Here is a 22,468-nt window from a genome sequence, read left to right as displayed (position 1 = left end):
GCGCCCGCCCACCCACCAATCGCACGGAGCCTTGAGCATCGGGGCGGGACAACAGGGGAGTATGTCCAATGAGGAATCGGCTCCAGGTCGCCTCAGAGCTGAGCACTTCAGAGTACTAACTGGAGAGCGAAGAGGAGGTGGCGGGCTTGGCCAATCATAGGGGGAGACTCAATATTTGGGCCCCGCAGCCAATCAGAAGAGCGGTCGCATCCGATTCGTTCGGCCCACGCTTCCCGCCTTTCCGCCAACTCCAGAGGCCCCGGCTAGTTGGCCACCGGAGTTGGGGCGCCCGCAGTCCTGTTCTGACAGTCGTACCTCCGACCCCGGGGCCGTGCGGGTGTCTGGTGGAGCATGGCGAACTCGGGCTGTCAGGACCTCCGGGGCCAGGAGGGGGAGAGTTTTCTGTACTTCGCCTACGGTAGCAATCTGCTGACCGAGCGGATCCACCTCCGAAACCCGTCGGCCGCGTTCTGCTGCGTGGCCCGCCTGCAGGTCAGTGCTGCCCGCGCGCGGCCCCTGCAGCGTCGCGCCCACCCTGCGGACGAGAGGGCAGGATTTCGGGAAGTCGCTTTCTCGGGGCTGGGAATGCAGCTCTTGCTGATAAGAGCACGTCGGAGCTGTCTTCACCGTCTGGCTTCTGCCCTCCTCCCGCCTCGCCCCCACAGCGTTGTGCCCGCCTGGCAGCTGTGCGCCCCCGGGCCGCCCTGAGCCCCCTGCTGACTTTCCCCGGGAGGCTCGTTCTGCCCGGACCTGGCCGCCTCTGTCTTGCCCACCGACTTAGGGGAGCGCTCACAGCATCCATCCGCTCCGTGCCTCCCAGACGCCTTCTCTGTCCCAAGTCAGGGAACGCGTGGCTTTCTCTTCCCTACCACACACCGTCGCTGCAGGGCTTGTCCGCTGGTATTGTAAAACTCAGTTCACCTGGCTTTCGCTCCCGATGCCAGAGGTCCTGACAGCCGGCACCGGCACCGGCACGTATCGTAGTCATAGTAAGAGCCGTGCTCAGTTCAGTCAGGTTGCTGGGTGAACCATAACACACCTTGGTAAAAGTCATTGCTCTTCAGGGGCGCCTGGCTGGCTCAGTCGGAGGAGCATGTGACTCTTGGTCTCAGGGTCTGAGTTCGAGCCCCAGGTTGGGTGTAGAAATTAAATAAATAAAAACTTAAAAATAATTGCTCTTCAGTACAATCCGTTCATTCCTTTGGTGGATTTTTTTCCCTGCAGATACAAAAGTGATAAAGTGGGCTGCCCGGAGGACCTGTCCATGTCTGTAGGAGGGACACACCAAAAAATTATGTACGAAAGCTTTTGACATTGTCGGATTAGACAAACATGGTCTCTGCTGCCCTTGTCAGGGTTCTTAGTTGCAAGCAACAGAAAGTGGCTGATTTAAGCGGAAAAAGAATGGGTTGAAAGGCTGTTGGAGGGCTCACAGAATGACCAGGAAGGTAGGACCACAGAACTGACAAAACAGGGAGGCATAGGGGTGCCTGTCTGAGTCCGTGGGTGGAGCATGGGACTCTTGATCTCAGGGTTGTGAGTTCAGCCCCACTTTGGATGTGGAGCCTACTTTAAAAACAAAACAAAAAACAGGCAGGCATAAAGGGCGGTACAGCAACCACCACAGCCAGTATCACAGATAGACCCAGCCCAGGAGGCCACTGGTGCGCCTCTGCTGAACTTAGTAAACATGGACACTAAGTTGTGCATCACTGACCCTGTCTGCTCCGGACCTTGCCTGCTACTGTCACTACACCCCTGCAGTTCCTGAAACCTAGATGTGGCCACCACCTCCAGGATGTAGTTTCTGCTGTCCCTGGGCACTAGCACTAGCTTCTATTTCAGTTGCAGGTGGGTGTCCTGATTGGCTAACCCATGGCCACGTGCCCATGCCCTGACTGCAAGCAAAGCTGCGAGAACCAACTGCTGGCATTTGAAGCCTCAAAAATGGGAGTTGGGCTCTAACACTTTCTATTACCCAGATTCCTAAGGTAGGGAACTGCCCAAATGTGGAAAAGAACTTCAGATGCTTATAGTTGGGACAAGTGGAAGAGCTATCAAACAAGTGATTATTCAGTTACAGATATGGTGAGTTTAAAAAGGAGACATGTTGTACCTTCCTCTCAGTTTTGCTGTGAACCTAAAACTGCTCTAAAAAAAGTGAAGTCTTTAAGAAAAAGAGACCTACAAGGTGCTATGGGAGTGTATGACTTGGAGGTCCTGTCCTAAGAGCTTAGTAAAGCTCTTCCTGAAAATACGACTTTTAAGCTGAGACCTGAATGATTGGGCAAGGGGAGACAAAAGAGAAGGAACAGCATGTACAAATGACCTCAGGAAAGAAGAAGCTGGATCATCAGCTGCTGTGGCTGGAGTTTAGTGTGTGAGGAGGATATTGCTTGACAACTAGAGAGGTAGGGAAGGACCACATGTTACAGGATCACAGAGGCCAAAGAGGACTTTGGTCTTTATCTTGAGAGCAATGAAAAGATCCATTGCAGAATTTAAGCAAATGAAAGATTAGATTTACAACTTTGAAAGCTCATTCTGGTTGCTATGGAAAATGGATTGGAAGGAGAGACAACAGTTGATGTGGGGAGCCCAGTTAGAAAGCTTTTGTAGCAATCCATGCTAAAGATAATGGCACCTTGAACTGGAGTGGTAGCAGTGGCAGGTAGATGGGTTGGGGAGATATTTAGGAGATAATAACGTTAGGCCTTGGTGATTGATTGTGAAGGGAGGAAGAGGTAACGGGTGACTAAGGTTTTTGGTGCAATAGGGTGGATGATGGTGATATTTGTAAAGAGGAGAGTCCGTTTTGGAGGGAAAGTCAAGCTCAGCTTAAACATAACTGAGTTTGAGATGTTTGTTATACATCCAAGTGAGCAGAAAAATATTAGTGAGCATTTATTAAGTACTCACTGTGTGGTAGGCCCTGTTCTAAGCATTTTTGAAGTTTAGAAGAGAGATCTGGGTTTGATTAAAAGATGATTGGAATATTGGATGGTATTTGAAGTTATCAGAAGGGATAGATTGTCTTGAGCAAATTGATGATGAACAAGAAAAGGGGCCTAAACTGAGCCCTTAGCAACTCTACCATTTAAAGACCAGGTATGGAGGAGGAGTTAGCAAAGGGAATTGAGATCAGGGAATAGTCTGAAAGTCAGGAAGGAGGCAGAACAAGACAGGGTGGTTAACTCTGTCGGAAGCAGCTGAAAAGTGGAGCAAGAGGAGGAATGAAAATTGTCTATTGGATTTAGACAACCAGTACCTAATGTGGTTGTGACTTTTTATCAGCTCTCCTGATGTCCTGCCAGGGCTGCTTGGCCCTAAAACATCTAGTATACCGATTGAAGATATTGGTCGCTCAAACCAACCTTTTTCCTGAAATGTGACATTTTTAAGAAAATAAAGGTGACAGGGATAAAATATAAACCTTAAATTTAGTATCTAGTCCAACCTTTTTTTATTATTAAGGAAACTAAGCTCTGGAAAGATGGAAAGAAATTTTCTACACCAAATGGCCAAGTAAGAGTTTTTAATCTTCCCCAAGATTCTCTCCTCTGATTACCCATCTCTATAGGGAAGAAGCTAAACTAGAAACCTGGCAGGATGCCTGGGTGGCTCAGTCGGTTAAGCGTCTGCCTTCAGCTCAGCTCATGATTCCAGAGTTCTGGGATCAAGTCCCACACTGGGCTCCCTGCTCGGCGGGGAGCCTGCTTCTCCCTCTCCCTCTGCCAGCCGCTACCCCCGCTAGTGTTCTCTATCTCTCTGTGTGTCAAATAAGTAAATAAAATCTTTAAAAAAAAATAAAAATAAACTAGAAACCTGGCTCCATTACTTATTAGTTGTGAGACCTTGGGCAAGTTGCTTAATCTTTATAAGCCACAGTTTTTCTTGTTAAATGGGTATAATAAAGTTGTTGGCAGGATAAAAATGAGTCCACATAAAGCTCATAATGCAGTTATAGAACCTAGTAATGTACTAGTATTAGCTGCTTTTAATGTTTATTATAGATATGATAGTACAATTCATGAGTGCTAGATTAATCACCCTCCAATGCTGGGTCCTTGAGGGCAAACATGGTGATATATGCTAGTAGGATACTCTCTATAGACATGAAAGTAGGTTGTAACCCCTATGTAGCTACCCAGCTTCAACAATTGTGTATACTATGGTTGCCTCTAAGTTAAAATCTATGCGTATGTAGGTAGACTGGGAAGAAATTTTTAAAAATGAAAATAGTTACATTAAGGCATTGGGATTATGGGGTTTTTTTTAAACCCATTTATGGTAAAATATATATACATATATATATTCAGTATACATTTCATTTTTAAAGAAAAATATGAAAAAATATAGTCCTTGAGATCCGGGTCTTTGTTTATCTTTGTATTTTTTACAGCTTCTTATGCAGAGAAAGAACTCAAAGTTTATGTTTTAATTGCATGGAGTTCAAGGTAAATTTTTTTTTTACACTGAAGAGGGAAATTTTGGTTCAAGTGGATATTGATCATATCATTTTGGTTTCCTTTGTAGGATTATAAGCTTGACTTTGGCAATTCCCAAGGCAAAACAAGTGAAACTTGGCATGGAGGTATAGCCACTATTTTTCAAAGTCCTGGCGATGAAGTATGGGGAGTAGTATGGAAAATGAACAAAAGCAATTTGAGTTCTCTGGATAAGTAGGTGGCTTCTAATTATAAGTTAAATAATAACTAATTCAGAAAGTGGATCATATGCAAAGATATGTGTGTATATATATATATATATATGTTGGTTTTTCAAAACCATATACTACATTCTTTACACTGTAGCATTAACATAAAAAGTATAATGTGCATATCCTAAAAAGAAAAGCCTAGGGGTACCTGACTGACTCAGTCTGTAGAACATGCAACTCTTGATCTCAGGGTTGGGAGTTCAAGCCCCCCATTGGGCATAGAGCCTACATTAAAAAAAAAAAAAAAAAAAGCCTAGAAGGGTCACTTATTCCAGTTGAGATTTGGGGGATAGTTATAATCTCTTCTGTAAAAAAAATGGAAGTCTTTATTTTTGTTTTATTTATCTTTTATTAAAAAAAATCTCTTTGTAGTTTCATATTGTGAAAAGGCATGAAGATGTTTGTAATTGTTATATCTTTTTATCGGTTTCAAAAGCAGTTCAGTTTTTACTAGAGTCAGTTTTTAAAAAATAATTATTTAAGGTGGCAGTTGAATCAGTAAAAAAGTAATAATTTGTAAAAACTTTGACAACGTACTAGAAATGTTTTGATACTGTTTATAACTAGAACTCTCCAGTTGTGTGGCAGAGCATGTATGCAAAGAAAGTTGGCAGAAAAGAGTAGGACTTGAAAAGAACACATTTTCTGATATGCATGATACTTTAGGTCACTGGTGAATAAGAGGGAGCCATTCTCTCTACTTTTCTCTGGGTGGATATTCTCTTGTTGTCAGAACACATAGTCATTTTTTGTAGCCTAGAGAGCAGTGTTGAAGGGGTATAAAGATTGAAATAACTATATTCAAGCATGGGTTTATATAGGATAAATGTAGAGATCTGTTAGAAGTGTACTGAGTAATACTAAATCTGAGGCTTTCCAATTGAAATGCTGGGTTTACTTTTGATGTGGTAGTATTTATAATATGTTCTACCATATCCTAAAATACAAAGGGAGCAAGTACATCCATATATAGTCAAATTTTTAATCCAATAAACTAACTTGGCTAAATCATATATGGTTAAAATTTGACTGTTCTGGTTTCAGGCAAGAAGGGGTTAAAAGTGGAACATATGTCCCAATAGAAGTTAATGTTTATACTCAAGAAGGAAAAGAAATAACCTGTCGAAGTTATCAGATGAAAAATTATGAGAGTGCTCCCCCATCCCCCCAGTATAAAAAGGTAAGCTACTTACAAAGACTGTTGGAGATTCCTTTTTAATTTTCACTGAGCTAAACTAAAAAATATCTTGCTTTAAAAAGACTATGTGTGCATTAAATTCTACACGAACACTTATTTTTTTCCTGCCCTACCCCTATGAACACTTCATTTTAATAAAAATGTTTTTAATGCAAAAATGATAGTTATTTACCTAACATGCAAATTGAAAAATATTCAGATTTATTTGTAATGATAGAACCATGTTCCTAAAACAGATTTATTAAAAAAGACTTCGGAAATCTATATGAGCCATAATTCTAGATATGTGTTTTCTTTCCTAAAGTAGAAAATAACATGTATGCATGTATTTTTAGTGGATTTATTCTATGCATAGGCTTTTATAATCATTTTTTCTCCTCAAAACAGTATTTCATAACACCAAGATTCATTTTTATGGGGAAAAAACACATTTCCTATTGCTGAAATGTTTTCCATCCCTAGATGGAGGGAAAAAAGTCACACTTTTTTTAAGATTTTATTTATTTATTTGACAGAGAGCGAGACAGTGAGAGAGGAAACACAAGCAGGGGGAGTGGGAGAGGGAGAAGCAGGCTTCCTGCTGAACAGGGAACCCCCCCCCGATGTGGGGCTCAATCCCAGACCCTGGGATCACGACCTGAGCCGGAGACAGATGCTTAACGACTGAGCCACCCAGGCGCCCCAAGTCACACTCTTTCAAAATCAGAGAAACTACTCCCACAAGCATAGGAAAAGAATGTGGGATAGAAACCCCAACATCCCTTTTTAGAAACCCAAACTTAGGTACTATTGGAAGGCCCAGTCAGGACATGGCACGTGGAGTGGATCACCCAGTTCCTCGGCCTAATCTGGAATTTTCTAGTATGGAACCTAGAGGAATTAGCCTGGTATGGATCTGGGAAGTACCCACCGAACATGGTTGCCATCTATTAGCTCATTTCATATCAGAGGTAGAGTAGACTCCCAGATTAAACTAAAACTGCTCCCTGTAAACTTTACATTTTTTTTTAAAGAATGGTGCTTTTTCTTAATAAATCATGCCAGTTCTATACAATAAGTTTTTATCTTAATATAAAAATATTTTAAATTAGAATGACTAGAATCAAAAACACAAGAAATAACAAATGTTAGCGAGGATGTGGAGAAAAAGGAACCCTGATGTGATGCTGGTGGGAATGCAAGCTGGTACAGCCACTATGGAAAACAGTACGGAGGATCCTCAAAAAATTAAAGATAGAATTACCATATGACCCAGTAATTCCACTTTGGGTATTTACTCAAAACGAAAACATTCATTTGAAAAGATATATACACCCCTATTTTACTGTAGCATTATTTACAATAGTCAAGATATGGAAGCAACCCAAGTGTCCATCCATAATTATGGCTAAATAAGACGTGTGTGTGTGTGTGTGTATACACATACATACATACAATGGAATATTACTCAGCCATAAAGAAGAATGAGATCTTGCTATTTACAGCAACACGGATGGACCTAGAAGGTATCATGGTAAGTGAAATAAGTTAAACAGACAAATACCATATGATTTCATTCATACATGGAATCTATGAACAAACAAATGAACAGACAAAAAAATACCCAGACTCTTATCTACAGAGAACAAACTGGTGGCTGCCAGAGGGGAGGTGGGTGGGGGATGGCTGAAATAGGTGAAGGGGATTAAGAGCACACTTACCATGATGAGCACTGAGTAACGTAAAGAATTGTTAAATCATTATATTGTATACCTAAAACTAATATAACACTGTATATTAATTATACTTTAGTTTTTAAAAATATTTTAAGCCATATTATCGAGTAAAATTAGATACTCCATGAGAATGTATCATGTGGCCTTGAAAACTCCCTACACATTTATGCTCACTCTAAGAGGAATGACTCTATTTTGTTCTATAAGTGTTTATTCTAGAGTTATCTGAAAGCTAATATTTCATACTTTGATACTGCACATAAAGCTGTGGTATATTAAATTGTGTTCCTAATTAAAAGGTGCTTTTGGTTTCTTTTAACCATTTCTAGGTCATTTGCCTAGGTGCAAAAGAAAATGGTTTGCCACTGGAGTATCAAAAGAAGTTAAATGCAATAGAACCAAATGACTACCAAGGAGAAGTCTCAGAAGAAATTGAAGACATTATCAAAAAGGGAGAAACAAAAGTTCAATAGAACATAATAGATATTTTAGATAGAAATCTAAATTATAATAGAAAATACAGATATTTCTGTATGTGCTAATATATTTTTAACATTTAGAAAAGAGATCTGAGGTATCTCTATGTTTAATATATTTTCAACAGTGCTCTAAAGGGATATCTTACTTAGGTAATTCCTTGTTTTCAGACGCAAAAAAGAAACTTGGTTAGAAATTAGATAATTGAGGGGCGCCTGGGTGGCTCAGATGGTTAAGCGTCTACCTTTGGCTCAGGTCATGATCCCGGGGTCCTGGGATGGAGCCCCACATCAGGCTCTCAGCTCAGCGGGCATCCTGCTTCTCCCTCTGCCTGCCGCTCCACCTGCTTGTGCTCTCTTTCTCTCTGTGTCAAATAAATAAATAAAATCTTTAAAAAAAAATTAGATCATTGAAAAGGAGGCCATGATGCACTGGAATGCATGACAAATGGATGTGGGTACTCCTTCCATGAACACTTAAAGTTATTTTCTGGAGTTGAGTGTATTCTTGCTCTGTGACAGAGGAGATATTTGCAACTTAACGATCGTGCCGGTGAATCGCTCTGCTCTGGGATTTTTTTAAATCAGCTTAATAAGAGCAAGCAAACTACAGAGACAGTTGATAATTTTTTTTTAATTTAAAAATGGCATACTGTTCTTACAGAAATAAATGTATTTGTGGTTTAACCTGTCTTCCCTACTGAAGTACTATATTTCACTTTGTTAGAGACTCATATCCTCACCCATACTGGGTCTGATGTTGGCTATACACAGTCCATACTAGAGGATTATTGCACAGACTCTGGAACCAGACAGATAGCCTAGGATCAATTGTCAGTTCTACCACGTTCTAGCTGGGAGACTTTGGGTTATCTGACTCTTTGCCTCAGTTTGCTCATCTATAGAGTGAGGGCAGTTGAAACACCTATGTCATAGGATTATTTTGAGGAGTAAATATATGTAATAAGCTTAGAACCGAGCCTGGCACATAATAAGTATTAGAAATCACTAATGTTCTTATTGAAGAATTAAGTTTATACAGAGCCATCCTTGGAACAGGATTTTAAAGTAGAAGAGTTAAGATTATGAGCGGAAAACGTTTTTTGAAAGCTCCAGTTTGACTCTTGGCTTCCTAAATTTATTTACTGAACAAATGGAAGAAAGAAGAGTCATGAATAAAACAGCACTGGTTATCAAAAAACCAGGTCTCTGGAATGCAGTGAGCTAGACTTTTGAAACAGGTTATTGGAATGAAATGAGCTAGCTGCAGGAACATAAAGATTTGTTTCTCGTGGGAAAAATAACCAAAGAACTTTTCAGCTACAGCTGCTGAAGTGGAACTGAACCATAGACTTCAGGTTAGATCATGTTTTATAGCTGTTACACTTCTAATATTCTAGTTTCCTCCAGTTCGTAACTCCTCCCAAGAAGACCAAGTTTGTCAGTACCTAGAACTCAGTTATGGTAATATAATGAGCAAGGCTGAGCTTTGATGTAAAAATAGAATATTATTTTCGTAATCTATCTTACCCACCTAAAATGACAAATTTCATTAAGGAATTTAAAACACTAACAATAAAACCTTCATGTCTGGCCTTTTAACGAAAATCTGGTAATCATGAGGAATACTGTTTCTCCAGTCATTTTCAAGGTAGTAATACCAAATATCATATGTAAGGACGTTGCATTTCTACTGGTGATTTTGGCCCTCTAACCACAATACAACCAACTGGATAAACTAACTGAAGAGCATTTCTGGGCTTGCAAGAAAATAAGGGAAATCAAGATATACCTGTCCCTGTACCACAAAAAGAAAAAGACACTTTTCCAGCACTGGTAAACAAGTGACGCTGACATCTTTGGGTACAAATGCCAATAGTAGCCCTGGAATTTGACTGTTAACCCTTGAGCAATCCCGCTGCAAGACAGGAAAACAACCTGAAAATTCTATATGAAACTGGGATCCCTGAAGAGAACTAAAATGGTCTCTAGTAAGCCTCGTAGCTTCCAGCAGAGATGCAAAACCTCTCTGAAGAAAGCAATTCTAATTTAGGTCCTCAGAATGTCCACCTGAAAATTTAAAAGATAATAGGAAAATGATGCATCATAAGTGAGAGTAGGAAAAACACCTAGATCCCCAAGGTTTTGAGATATTGAAATGATCAATAACAGTATAAAATAAGCATATATGGAGACTTTGACTTCTGGAAAGATGGAGTAGACATACTCTTCCTTATTCCTTCTGTTAAGTACAACTAAAATCCCTGAACATTATATATAAAACAAGACTCTGAGAGGGAGAGAGAAAGCAGACTAGACAGAGACAAGACACAACATGGTACTGAATTCCCTGGGTTTTCTCTTGCCTCCTACATCTCAGAAGGAAAACTAGAAAAATTTGTTGCTAGCAGGAATGGCTTAGAAAAGGAATGGCTGAAGAAAGTTTTCTAGACAGAAAAGAAGAAATAAAAAAAGGAACTGGAACATCAGAAAGGAAAAAATAACATGGTAAGCCAAAATATGGGTAAATATGATAGACTTTCCTTCTCTTGAGTTTCTGAAATAATGGTTGAGGCAAAAATTATAACATTGTGCTTCTAAATATATGTAGAAGTAATATTTAAAATAATTATTAAAGGACTGGTATGAATGATGACACCAGTAGACTGAAAAATTATATGTATATATTGAAATAGCTAAAGAAATAGCTTAAAAAGGTATACAAACAGGTAACACTTAAAAAAAACTATAGAGGGGCCTGGGTGGCTCAGTCACTTACATGTCCGACTCTTGATTTCAGCTCAGGTCATGTCTCAGCGTCCTGAGATTGAGCCTTGTGTCAAGCCCCACGCTCAGCATGGAGTCTGCTTAAGACTCTCCCTCTGTCCCTCCCTGCCTGAACACGCTCTCCCTCAAAATAAATAAATCTTTAAAAATTTTTTAAAAAAGAATATGATCCAACCTTATCCTGTCTATAAGAAACTCACTTCAACTATAACAATGTAAGCAGTTTGAAAATAAAGGGTTACAGAAATATATATGCCGCAAACATTAATTAAGGGAAAGAATGAGTGGCTATATTAATACCAAATAAAGTAGATTTCAAAGCAAAGTATCAGAAATGGAGGGGCATTTTGGTAACCCTTACCAATTCATTTTAGGAAGTTAGTATTACCCTGGTACCAAAACCAAAGACCATAGAAAAAAACAAGCAAACAAAAATAAACCTACAGACAATATCCCTCATGAATATAGATGTAAACATTATTAACTAAATAGTCATAAATAGAATTCGATACTACATAAAAAGAATTACACATCATGACCAAAGAGGGTTTATTCCAGAGATGCAAGGCTGGCTTGATACTTGAAAATCAAATCCACTGTATTAACAAGCAAAATAGTAAAGTCACATGTTCATATCAGTTGCAGAAAAAGCATTTGGCATCGTCCATTCATGATTTAAAAAAAAAGTTCTCACGACGCCTGCCTGGCTCAGTCTATTAAGCATCTGACTCTTGTTTTTGGCTCAGGTCATAATCTCACAGGTTATGAGATGGAGCCCCCTAGTTGGGCTCTGTGCTCAGCGGGGAGTCTGCTTGGAGATTCTCTCCCTCTGCCCCTCCCCCACAACATTATACTTAATTGTAAAAGACTGAATGAATGCTTTCCCCCTAAAACCGGGAACAAGGCAAGGATATCTGCTCTCACCACTATTATTCAAGATGGTACTAGAAGTTCTAGCCAGTGCAATAAGAAAAAAAAAAAAAAAATGAAGGCAAACATTGGAAAGGAACAAATGAAACAGTTCCTATTTACAGATGACATGAATTGTCCATGCAGAAAATTCCTGGGAATCTACAAAAAAAACTATCACCTAGAACCAATAAGTGAGTTCAGCAAGGTCACAGGGTACAAGATAAACACAAAAATCAATTGTATTTCTATACACTAAGATACATGGACACTGAAATTAAAAATGTAATAACCATTTGCAATTTCCTTTTGTAAAACTAATATTTCTTATTGAGATGAAATTCGTGTAACATAAAATTAACCATTTTAAAGTAAACAATTTAAGGAGAACACACTAGTGGGGGGGAGGGGCAGAGGGTGAGAGAGAGAGAATCCTCAAGCAGACTCCCTGCTAAGTGTGGAGCCTGATGCAGGGCTCGATCCCAGGACCCTGAGATCATGACCTGAGCTGAAATCAAGAGTCAGCCACTTAACTAACTGAGCCACCCAGGTGCGTCAAAAATGCTCTTGATATTTTTATAGGGATTGCATTAAATGTGTATATTGCTTCGGGTAGTATAGACATTTTAACAATATTTGTTCTTCCAATCCATGAACATGGAATGTCTTTCCATTTTTTGGTGTCACCTTCAATTTCTTTCATCAGCGTTTTATAGTTTTCAGAGTACAGGTGTTTCACCTCTTTGGTTAGGTTTATTCTTAGGTATCTTATCATTTTTGGTGCAATTGTAAATGGGATTGTTTTCTTAATTTCATTTTCTGCTGCTTCCTTATCAGTGTATAGAAATGCAACAGATTTCTGTAGATTTGTATCCTGCAACTACTGAATTCATTTATCAGTTCAAGTAGTTTTGTTGGTGGAGTCTATGGGGTTTTATATATATATATATATATATAGTGTCATGTCACCTGCAAATAGTGAAATTTTACATCTTTCTCACCAATTTGATGCCTCTTATTTATCTTTCTTGTCTGACTTCTGGCTTGGACTTCCATTACTAAGTTGAATAAAAGTGGTGAGACTGGACATCCTTGTCTTGTTTCTGATCTGTTTTTTTACTATTGAGGGTGATGTTAGCTGTGGGATTTCAATATATGGCCTTTGTTATGTTGAAATTTTTTATCGTGAATGTATGTTGTACTGTGTCAAATGCTTTTTCTGCATCTTTTGAGTTGATCATATGGTTTTTATCCCTTCTGTTGTTAATGTGACATATCACATTTAGTGATTTGTGACTATTGAACCAGCATTATATCCCTGGAATAAATCCCACTTGATCATGGCAAATGATTTTTTTTAATGTATTATTGGATTCAGTCTACTAATATTTTGTTGAGGATTTTTGCATCTATGCTCATTAGAGATACTGGCCTGTAGTTTTCTTTTTTTGTAGTATATGTGGTTTGGGGAGCAGGGTGATTGATGCTGGCCTTCTAGAATGAATTTGGAAGCTTTCCTTCCTCTTCTATTTTTTGGAACAGTTTGAGAAGAATTGGTATTAACTCTTATTTAAATATTTGGTAGAATTCACCTGTGAAGTCATCTGGTCCTGGACTTTTGTTTTTTGGCAGTTTTTTGATTACTAATTCAATTTCATTACTAATAATTTGTTCCAATTTTCTATTTCCTCCTGATTCATTTTTGGAAGGTTATATGTTTCTAGGAATTTATCCATTTCTTCTAGATTGCCCAATTTTTTGGCACATAATTTTTATAATGTTCTCTTATAATTTCTATGGTGTTGGTTGTTATTTCTTCTCCTTTATTTCTGATTGTATTTGAGTCCTCTCTCTCTCTCTCTTTTTTTTTTTTTTTTGATGCGTTTGGCTAAAGATTTATCAATTTTATTGATCTTTTAAAGAATCAGTTCCTGGGGCTCCTGGGTGGCTCAGTTGGTTAGGCATCCAACTCTTAGTTTTGGTTCAGGTCATGATCTCTGGGCCGTGAGATCGGGCCCTGCATTGGACTCCACGATCAGCATAGTCTGCTTGAGATCCTTTCCCTCTGCCACTACCCCCCCCCCCCCCAGTCAGGCCTAGAGCTTACTTAAAACAAAAAACAAAAAATGAAAATCAGCTCCTGATTTCATTGATCTGTTCTATTTTTTTAGTCTCTATTTCATTAATTTCTGCTCTAATCTTTATTTTTTCCTTCATTCTAATGACTTTGGGCTTTGTTTATTCTTATTTTCTAGCTCCTTTAAGTGTAAGGTTAGGTTGTTTATTTGAGATTTTTCTTACTTCTTGAGGTAGGCCTGTATTGCTATAACCTTCCCTCTTAGCTTTTGCTGCATCCCAAAGACTTTGGACCATTGTGTTTTCATTTTCATTTGTCCCCATGATTTTTTGATTTTCTCTTTGTTTCTTGGTTGATCCATTCATTGTTTAGTAGCATGTTATTTAATCTCCATGTATTTGTCTTTTTTCCAGATTTTTTATTGTGATTGACTTCTAGTTAAATTTCTAGTTAAATATGATTTCTGTGCATGATATGATTCCTATCTTTTTAAATTTATTGAGATTTGTTTTGTGGCCTAAAAAGTGATCTATTCTGGAGAATGTTCCATGCGCACTTGAAAAGAATGTGTATTCTGCTGTTTTCACATCCATCTGCATGACAAATGTTTCTCCATCCCGTCACTTTCAATCTTCATGTGTCTTTAAGTCTGAAGCAAGTCTCTTGTAGGCAGCATATAGATGGGCCTTGCTTTTTTATCCATTCCATCACCCTATGTCTTTGGATTGGAGCATTTAGTCCATTTACATTCAAAATAATTATTGATGGGCATGTACTTGTTGCCATTTTGTTAGTTGTTTTATGGTTGTTTTCGTAGTTCTCTGTTCCTTTCTTCTCTTGCTCTATTCCCTTGTGGTTTGATGACCTTCTTTAGTGATGTGCTTGGATTCCTTTCTCTTTATTTTTTGTGTATCTTTTACAGGTTTTTGATTTGTGGTTACCATTATGATATATATAACATCTTATGTATATAGCAATCTATGTTAAATTGATGGTCACTTAAGCTTGAACCTGTTCTAAAAGCATTAAATTTTTACTCCCATCACCCACATTTTATGTATGTAATATCGTACTTTATATCCATTTATTTTGTGAATCCCTGGACTAATTTTCATAGATGTAATTGATTTTACTGCTTTTGTCCTTTTACCTCTGTACTGGTTTTATAAGTGATTAATCTACTACTTTATTATGTTTATAGTTGCCTCTGAAATTTTTCCCTTTCATAATTTTTTACTCCTGATTATGGCCTTTTCTTTCCACTCAAAGAATTCCATTTAGGGGCACCTGCTGGCTCAGTAGAGCATGCAACTCTTGATCTTGGGGTAGTGAGTTCAAGCCCCATGTTGGGTGTAGAGATTGCCTTTTAAAAATTAAAAAAAAAAAAATTCCATTTAATGTTTGTTGTAGTGCTGGTTTAGTGGTGATGAATTCCTTTAACTTTTGTTTGTCTGGGAAACTTTTTATCTCTCCTTCTATTTTGAATGCTACTTGCTGGGTAGAGTATTCTTCATTGCAGGTTTTTTTCTTTCAACACTTTGAATATATCATTCCACTCTCTTGTGGCCTGCGAAGTTCCTGCAGAAAAATCAGCTGATAGCCTTATGGTGTTTCCTTTGTATGTAACTGTTTTCTTTTTTCTTGCTGTTTTTAAAAATCTCTCTTAATCACTACTTTTTTTCATTTTCATTATTATACGTCTTGGTGTGGACCTCCTGGGGTTGGTTTTTTTGGGAAATTTTTAGCTATTATTTCTTCAAATACATTTTCTGTCCCCTTTACTTTCTCTTCTCCTGGGGCCCCTACAATGTGAATGTTATTACACTTGATGATGTCCCTGAGTTCTCTTAACCTAATCTCATTTATTATTATTATTTTTTGCTTTGGCTGGTCAGCTTGATTATTTTCCATTACTCTGTCCTCCAGGCTGCAGGGATCCATTCTTCTGCCTCCTCTAATCTACTATTGATTCCCTCTAGTGTATTTTTAATTTCAGTTATTGAGTTCTTCATCTCCAGTTGGTTCTTTTTAACATTTTTAATCTCTTCATTGAGGGTCTCATTGAGATCCTCCACTTTGTTCTCAAGGCCAGTAAGTATCTTTAAGACCATTATTTTGAATTCTTAATCAGGCATATTGCTTATCTCCATTTCATTTAGCTCTTTTGCTGTGGTTTTGTCCTGTTCTTTCCTTTGGAACATATTCCTCTGTCTCTTCATTTATCTAACTCTCTGTTTTTGTTTCTACATATTAGGAAAGTCCGTTACATTTCCTGATCTTGAAAGTAGTGACCTTATGAAGAAGGGTTCCTGTAGTGCCCTACAGCACAATGTCCCCTATTCACCAGAGCCAGGTGCTTCGGGGTGTCTCCTATGTGGCTTTCATGTGCCGAGCCTTGTTTTGCCTTCTGTGCAGTTGACTGCAATGGCTCATTTAGTCTGTTGTGGGCTAGGTTTTATCACCGTGCTGTTAAAGGGCCAGTCTGAGACTGTGGTGGGCTTGTATTTGGGTGGTGTCAGCAGTTAGACCAGATGCCTGTCCTCAGCCCATTTGCTGGGGCTGCAGTGGCACCAACTTGCAAGGTGCTCTTCTTGCCTCATCCCCCGAGAGGCTTTTGCTGGTGGGTGGGCCTGGCATCAGGCCAGATGCCTGCTGGGGCTGCAGATGCACTGATCAGCAGGGCACTCTCTCTGCACTGCCAGTTTAAGGTTGGGCTGCTAGGGCTGTGAGTATACTGCTTTGTTATCTTCCCTTCTCCCTGGGGCAAGATTTACTTTGGAGTGCCAGTGGTCTTGCAGGGGCTGCTTGCAGGATGAGATGTGGCAGGAGCTACTTTGGAAGCACTCCTACCTAGGGGGGCGGGTAGGAGGGCCAGATCGGCAGGAGAATGTGGTGTTACCAAGTAGGTGGAGAGTGCTGGTGCTGTTTCCTGCAGGTGTCTGGCTATCTAGGCTGGGGAAGTAGAGGGGGAGAGAAAATGGCTCCTGCCAGCTCTTTTGTTCTTAGAGAGTCTCCTAAAGATCTCTGCCCCTCCAGCACACATTGCAGGATTAGTAAATCAACCTCCTTCACACATACCCCAGGTGCTTTTCAAACTGCTGCTTCTATGCTGTGTCTCAGTGGGGTTCTTTGTTATACTGTCTCTTTCAGAGTGGGGACTCAGTTTCCTATCACCCTCCAGGCTGTTGATTTTTAAAGTATGTGGAGTTAAGCCCCACTGGTTATGAAAACTCATGAAGTTAAGCACCACTGGTTTTCAAAGCCAAATATTATGAGGACTCATCTTCCCAGTGCAGGTTGCCCATGTCTAGGGTGCCTGATGGAGAGTCTGCTTCTTTCCCTTCTCCGTGCTTGTGGTTAATTTCCCGAGGAGTTTGGTTCCCAACCCCATCTCTGCCCCTCATACCCTTTTTGATGTGGCCTCCTCTCTATGATTAACTGTGGAATGTCTGTTCTGCCAGTCTTCAGGTCATTTTCTGGGTTGGATGCACTGATGTGGCTATTATCTAGGTGTGCCCATGGGACAAGGTGAGCTTAGGATCCCACTAATCCATTACCTTCCCAGGACTTCCCAGAACTTCTCTTTTCAATTATTTTGGGTTTATTCCTGGGAGTGGAATTGCTGGATCATATGGTAATTCTATGTTTAAACTTTTGAGAAACCACTAAACTATTTCCCACATTGACTGAACCATTTTACATTCCTACCTGCAATGTATACAATTGCTTTTTTAAAAAATGCAATACTTAAATGTAAATCTTACAAAGCATATGTAAGCCTTGTATGCTGAAAAGTATAAAATACTGATGAAAGAAATCAAAGATCTAAATAAATAGGCATACCATGTTTGTGGGTTGTAAGGCTCAATACAGTAAAGATGTCAATTCTCTCTGATACAGGTTTAAAACAATTCCTATAAAAATCCCAGCAAGGGGCGCCTGGGTGGCTCAGTCCATTAAGCGGCTGCCTTCGACTCAGGTCGTGATCCCAGGGTCCTGGGATGGAGCCCCGCATCAGGATCCTTGCTCAGCGGGGAGCCTACTTCTCCCTCTCCTGCTCTGCCTGCTTGTGTTCTCTCTCTGTGTCAAATAAATAAATAAAATATTTTTTAAAAAATCCCAGCAAGATTATTTTTCCAAAATTTATGTTGAAAGTCAAAGGAGTTAGAATAGATAAAACAATTTAAAAAAATTTTTTAAGATTTTTATTTATTCATTTATTTGGGGGCGGGGGAGGAGCAGAGGAAGAGGGACAAGCAGACTCCATTCTGAGCACAGAGCCTCATGTGGGGCTTGATCTCAGAACCCTGAGATCATGACCTGAGCTGAAATCATGAGTCGGATACTCAACTGACTAAGCCACCCAGGCACCCTAGGTAAAACAATTTTTAAAAAGAAGAATAAGATGGGAAGGATCATCCCAATTTTAAGACTGTATAGTATTGGCAAAGGGATAAACACATAGATCAGTGGAACAGAAGAGAGAACCCAGAAATAGACCCACACAAAGTTGCAAAGGTAATTTAATGGAGGACTGGAGGGAAAATAACCTTTTAACAAATGGTCCTGGAGCAGCAACTGGACATCCACAGGCCAACAACAACAAGGGAAGAAAGGAAGAAAGAAAGAGAGGAAAAAGAAAAAATTAACCTTAACTCAAGTCTCCTACAAAATTTAACTTGAAATGGATCATGGGCTTAAATGTCTGACATAAAACCATAAAACTTCTAGGGAGAAAAAGAAAAATCTTTGAAATCTAGGGCTTGTCAAAGAGTTCTTAGACTCAATACAAAAAGCATGATTCATACAAGGAAAAATTGTTCACTGGACTTCATCAAAACTAAACCCTTTGCTCTGTGAAGGATCCTATTAAGAGAATGAAAAGACAAGCTGGGAGTGGAAGAAAATATTTGCAAACCACATATCTGACAAAGGGCTGGTATCTAGAATATATAAAGAACTCTCAAAACAATAGTAAAAAAGCAAACAATCCTCTTCGAAAATGAACGAGAGATGTGAAGAGACATTTCACCCAAGAGGAGATAGCAGATGGCAAATAAAGCACGTGGAAAGATGTCCAAATCATTAGCGAATTAAAACCACAATGATATATCACTATCATGACACACCTCTCAACATGGCTAAAATAACACATTGTGACAGCATCAAATGCTGATAAGGATGCTACGAAACTGGATCACTCATACATTGCTGCCGGGAATGTAAAATGATACATCCATTCTGGAAAACAACTGGGCAGTTTCTTGAGACACTAAACATGTCGGGGCACCTGGGTGGCTCAGTCATTTGAGCATTGGACTCTTGGTTTTGGGTTAGGTCATGAACTTGAGATGGAACCCTGCATGGGGGCGGGGGGCGGGGTCTGTGCTCAGCGGGGAGTCAGCTTGAAGATTCTCTCCCTCTGCCCCTCCCCCTACTCTCTCTCTCTCTTCTCAAATAAATCTTAAAAGAAAGAGAAACTAAACATGTGGGGCGCCTGGATGACTCAGTCAAATGTCCGACTTTTGATTTTGTTTTTCTTCTTTTTTTTTAAGATTTTATTTATTTGAAAGAGAGAGACTGAGAGAAACACTGGGGAAATTGGGTTAAGGGTGAATGGATCTGTCTGCATTATTTCTTCCAGCTGCATGTGAATTTGTAATTATCTCAGAGTTAATGAAAAACAAAAAATAACTATTTTTTAAAGTGATGGAATTAGCAGACTATTAAAAATGACCAAGAAAACCGGAAATAGAACCAAAATGCTTAGAAAGTAAATATATTGTTAAAATTAAGAACTTAAGTGGATGGTGTATTGTTTCCTAGTGCTGCTATAACAGGTTACCACAAATCTAGTGGCTTAAAACAACACAAATTTATTTTCTGACATTTCTGGAGGTCAGAAGCCTGAAATTGGTCTCACTGTGCTAAAATCAAAGTGTGAGCAAGACTGTTCCTTTGGAGGCTCTATGGAAGAATCCATTTTGTTGGCTTTTCATCTTCTAGAAACCTCCTTAGTCCTTGGCTCAGAACCCCATTCCTCCATCTTCAAAGCCAGCAACATCAGGCCAAATTCTTCTCTGCTTACCATCTCTTTGATTCTCCTTTTTTCTGCCTCCCTCTTCCACTTATAAGGACCCTTATGACTACATTGGGCTCACCTGGATAATCCACCATAATTTTCCCATTTTAAGGTTAGCTGATTAGTATCCTCAATTCCATCTGCCACCATATTCACAGTTTCCAGGTATAGGCCATGGACATCAGGGGGCCGGGGGAAGGGTATTACTCCGCCTACCACAGATGCATTAAAAAGCAGATTAAAATATTTGCAAAATAACTGATGAATGGAAAGACAGAAATGAAGAGGTTACTCAGAATGCAGCCAGAGAAACAGGATATGGAAAACACTTAAAAGCCGTGGAAGATAAAATTCAGAATCCTAGAAGAAAAGAGAATTTTTCTAACTTTTCTCCCAGAGGTTAATATAAGGGTAAACTGAAAGAATTAGTATCTTTTTTGTCTTCGTTTTGGTGTTTACAAGTTGCACTTTGTATCCCATCAGTTTTACATTTGCAAAGTTTTTTACTTTTGAGTTATGAACGTGTTTTTCTCAGAAGGCAGCCTTTGGTAAGAACTTAAATATTCATGAGCATTTGTGGTCACATGACTGAACGTATTTTAGTGTGAATGACAACTTACAGAATCAGTATGCCTTCTGTAGACCTTCCCCGTTTAAAACGTTTAAAAATACTTTACTGGGGAAATTAAAACTTATTTTATTGGGGAAACCACTGATTAGTGTATACAGTATAAAATGTACACTGCCAAGAACAAATTTAAGAACAGGAAGAAAGGCTTGGATTTCAAAAGTATAAATCGAAGTAAATGGTCTATTGTAAAGTTTGATTACTTTGAGCCACTTTTCATCCAGGCGCACGTGTCCCATGTTTCACAGTCGCGCCCAGGCTTCGCCTCTGGTTGCAGGCTCGGGGGTGGTACTTTTAAGGGGACTGGCTGAGCTCGTGGCCACCGTGGCGCAACTGGCCCGTTGAGTTCGCAGGCGTGAACTTAGGAGCGCCTCTTCAGGTTGCTCGCGGACACTTTCCGCGCGTCGCGTCTCCCGACTTCCAGCGAGCCAGCGGCCGGAGCGCCGACCCCGCCTCGTCCGCCGGGCACCGCCTCCGCCCCTCCGCGCTGCCCGCGAAAGCGAGCGGGCGCGGCCGCCAGTACCCTCCCGGCCAGTTCCCGTTCCGGGCCGGGGCGCGGCTGCTCCTGCTCCGAACCTCCCGCAGCTGCTCGTGCTGCGAGATCCCCCGGCCTCGGCGCTCCCGGGCCTCGGCGCTCCCGGGCCTCGGCGCTCCCGGGCCCCGGCGCCCTGCGGTCTCGGCGCTCCCGGGCCTCGGCGCTCCCGGGCCCCGGCGCACCGCGGTCTCGGCGCTCCCAGGCCTCGGCGCTCCCCGGTCTCCGCGCACCCAGCTCTCGCTCTGGTTCCCAGCTGCTGCGAGGTCTGCACACGTGGAGCCCAAGTAAGTTCCAGCGACCGGGGATGGTTCGCACGGGGAAAGAAGTTTCCTAGGGTCCTGGGCGCTGCCAGCGAGGAGGCGCAGAGAGGAGGGATTCTGTTTGTGGGCGGAATGCAAAGCTCCCCTGGAAAAGCTCCTGGTGGGACAAGGAGGATAAATAGAGGAATGCAGAAAAAGTTCAAACGGATGAACTTCAGCCTCTGCGGAATCATTGATCCCTCGTTAGGGGATTTTCTTAAATCCTGCGTGCAACTTGGAATGCCCCGTCCGCATCCCAGACCACTTACATCCGAAGGCGTGGGGGTGGGACCCAGGCCTCTATAGCGTTTCAACTCCCCAGGTGATTCCAATGTGCAGCCAGGGTTGGGAACAACCAATGACCAAATAAAGGACGGCTGCCAAGGAAGGTTTGGCCAGGGACCTTGATGGAGTCCGGCTGCAAGACGGATCCCGCTGCACCCAGTGTCCTGTGTGGTCTTGGGGACCCGGCAGCGGGCTTCCCTCCGGCTTTCTGGGCTTCAAAAAGGGGAATGAGGATACGCTTGACAGGGTGAATAGCGTGTTCAAAAGAACCTCCTATATTCACCCAGTCTTTTGGCCCATTGTGAAAAATAGAAGGACTGCCGGCTCCTTCTCTTATGATCCCCGATTGGTTCTGCATTCTGGAAAATGACGCCATTGTTGCATTTGACATGAAGTTGGGGGAAACCAGTAATCTCATGGCCTCGACAACTTCTGGGTGATCTGCTTTAAGGGTGAGGCCGGGTGTGTTTGCCACAGGTTGGCTTTGTCCCTCCTTCTGAAAGCCTCCATGTGGGTTGTACCATATCCAGCGAAGGGTAACTCTACTGTGAATATCTAGAGAGGAGTGGATTTCACAGGATGGACCCTTCCTCATCCCCCGGGGAGGTGCTGGGGGCAAGTAGCTATAATCTCAGAAGCAGGGCCATTGGACAAGACACAGACTTGTACCACATGTGCAGGGCAGATAAAAAAGGTGGATTTGAAATAAACAACAGCCAGGAGGTAGAAGAAAGGACTTTAAAAGGTTTTAAGAAGA

The 22,468-nt window shown here is 40.8% G+C and overlaps 2 protein-coding genes across 3 annotated transcripts in view; both read left to right on the top strand.

The window, feature by feature from the left end:
- Positions 1 to 129: 129 nt before the first annotated feature.
- Positions 130 to 8,792, top strand: GGCT (gamma-glutamylcyclotransferase). Of its 2 annotated transcripts, XM_027574103.2 has the most exons (5): positions 371 to 492; positions 1,846 to 2,088; positions 4,537 to 4,682; positions 5,765 to 5,900; positions 7,963 to 8,792. In XM_027574103.2, exons 2-5 carry the CDS (start codon positions 2,008 to 2,010, stop codon positions 8,104 to 8,106), a joined length of 507 nt encoding a protein of 168 aa, XP_027429904.1. In that variant the 5' UTR covers positions 371 to 492; positions 1,846 to 2,007; the 3' UTR covers positions 8,107 to 8,792. The 2 variants fall into 2 exon arrangements, with proteins under 2 accessions (XP_027429903.1, XP_027429904.1); XM_027574102.2 differs by lacking the exon at positions 1,846 to 2,088 and having other exon boundaries at positions 130 to 492.
- A 12,228-nt stretch (positions 8,793 to 21,020) lies between these two features.
- The window catches only part of NOD1 (nucleotide binding oligomerization domain containing 1), a 68,831-nt gene continuing 67,383 nt past the window's right edge, over positions 21,021 to 22,468 (top strand). Inside the window, exon 1 of the mRNA XM_027574363.2 lies at positions 21,021 to 21,411. The gene's annotated coding sequence lies outside the window, so the exon portion shown is untranslated. The remainder of the gene's footprint in view (positions 21,412 to 22,468) is intronic.

The sequence above is a fragment of the Zalophus californianus genome, chromosome 12, assembly GCF_009762305.2.
Source record: "Zalophus californianus isolate mZalCal1 chromosome 12, mZalCal1.pri.v2, whole genome shotgun sequence".
NCBI classification, from domain to species: Eukaryota; Metazoa; Chordata; class Mammalia; order Carnivora; family Otariidae; genus Zalophus; species Zalophus californianus.
The sequence above is the reverse complement of the archived record's forward strand: the minus strand, read 5'-3'. Positions and strand labels throughout refer to the sequence as shown.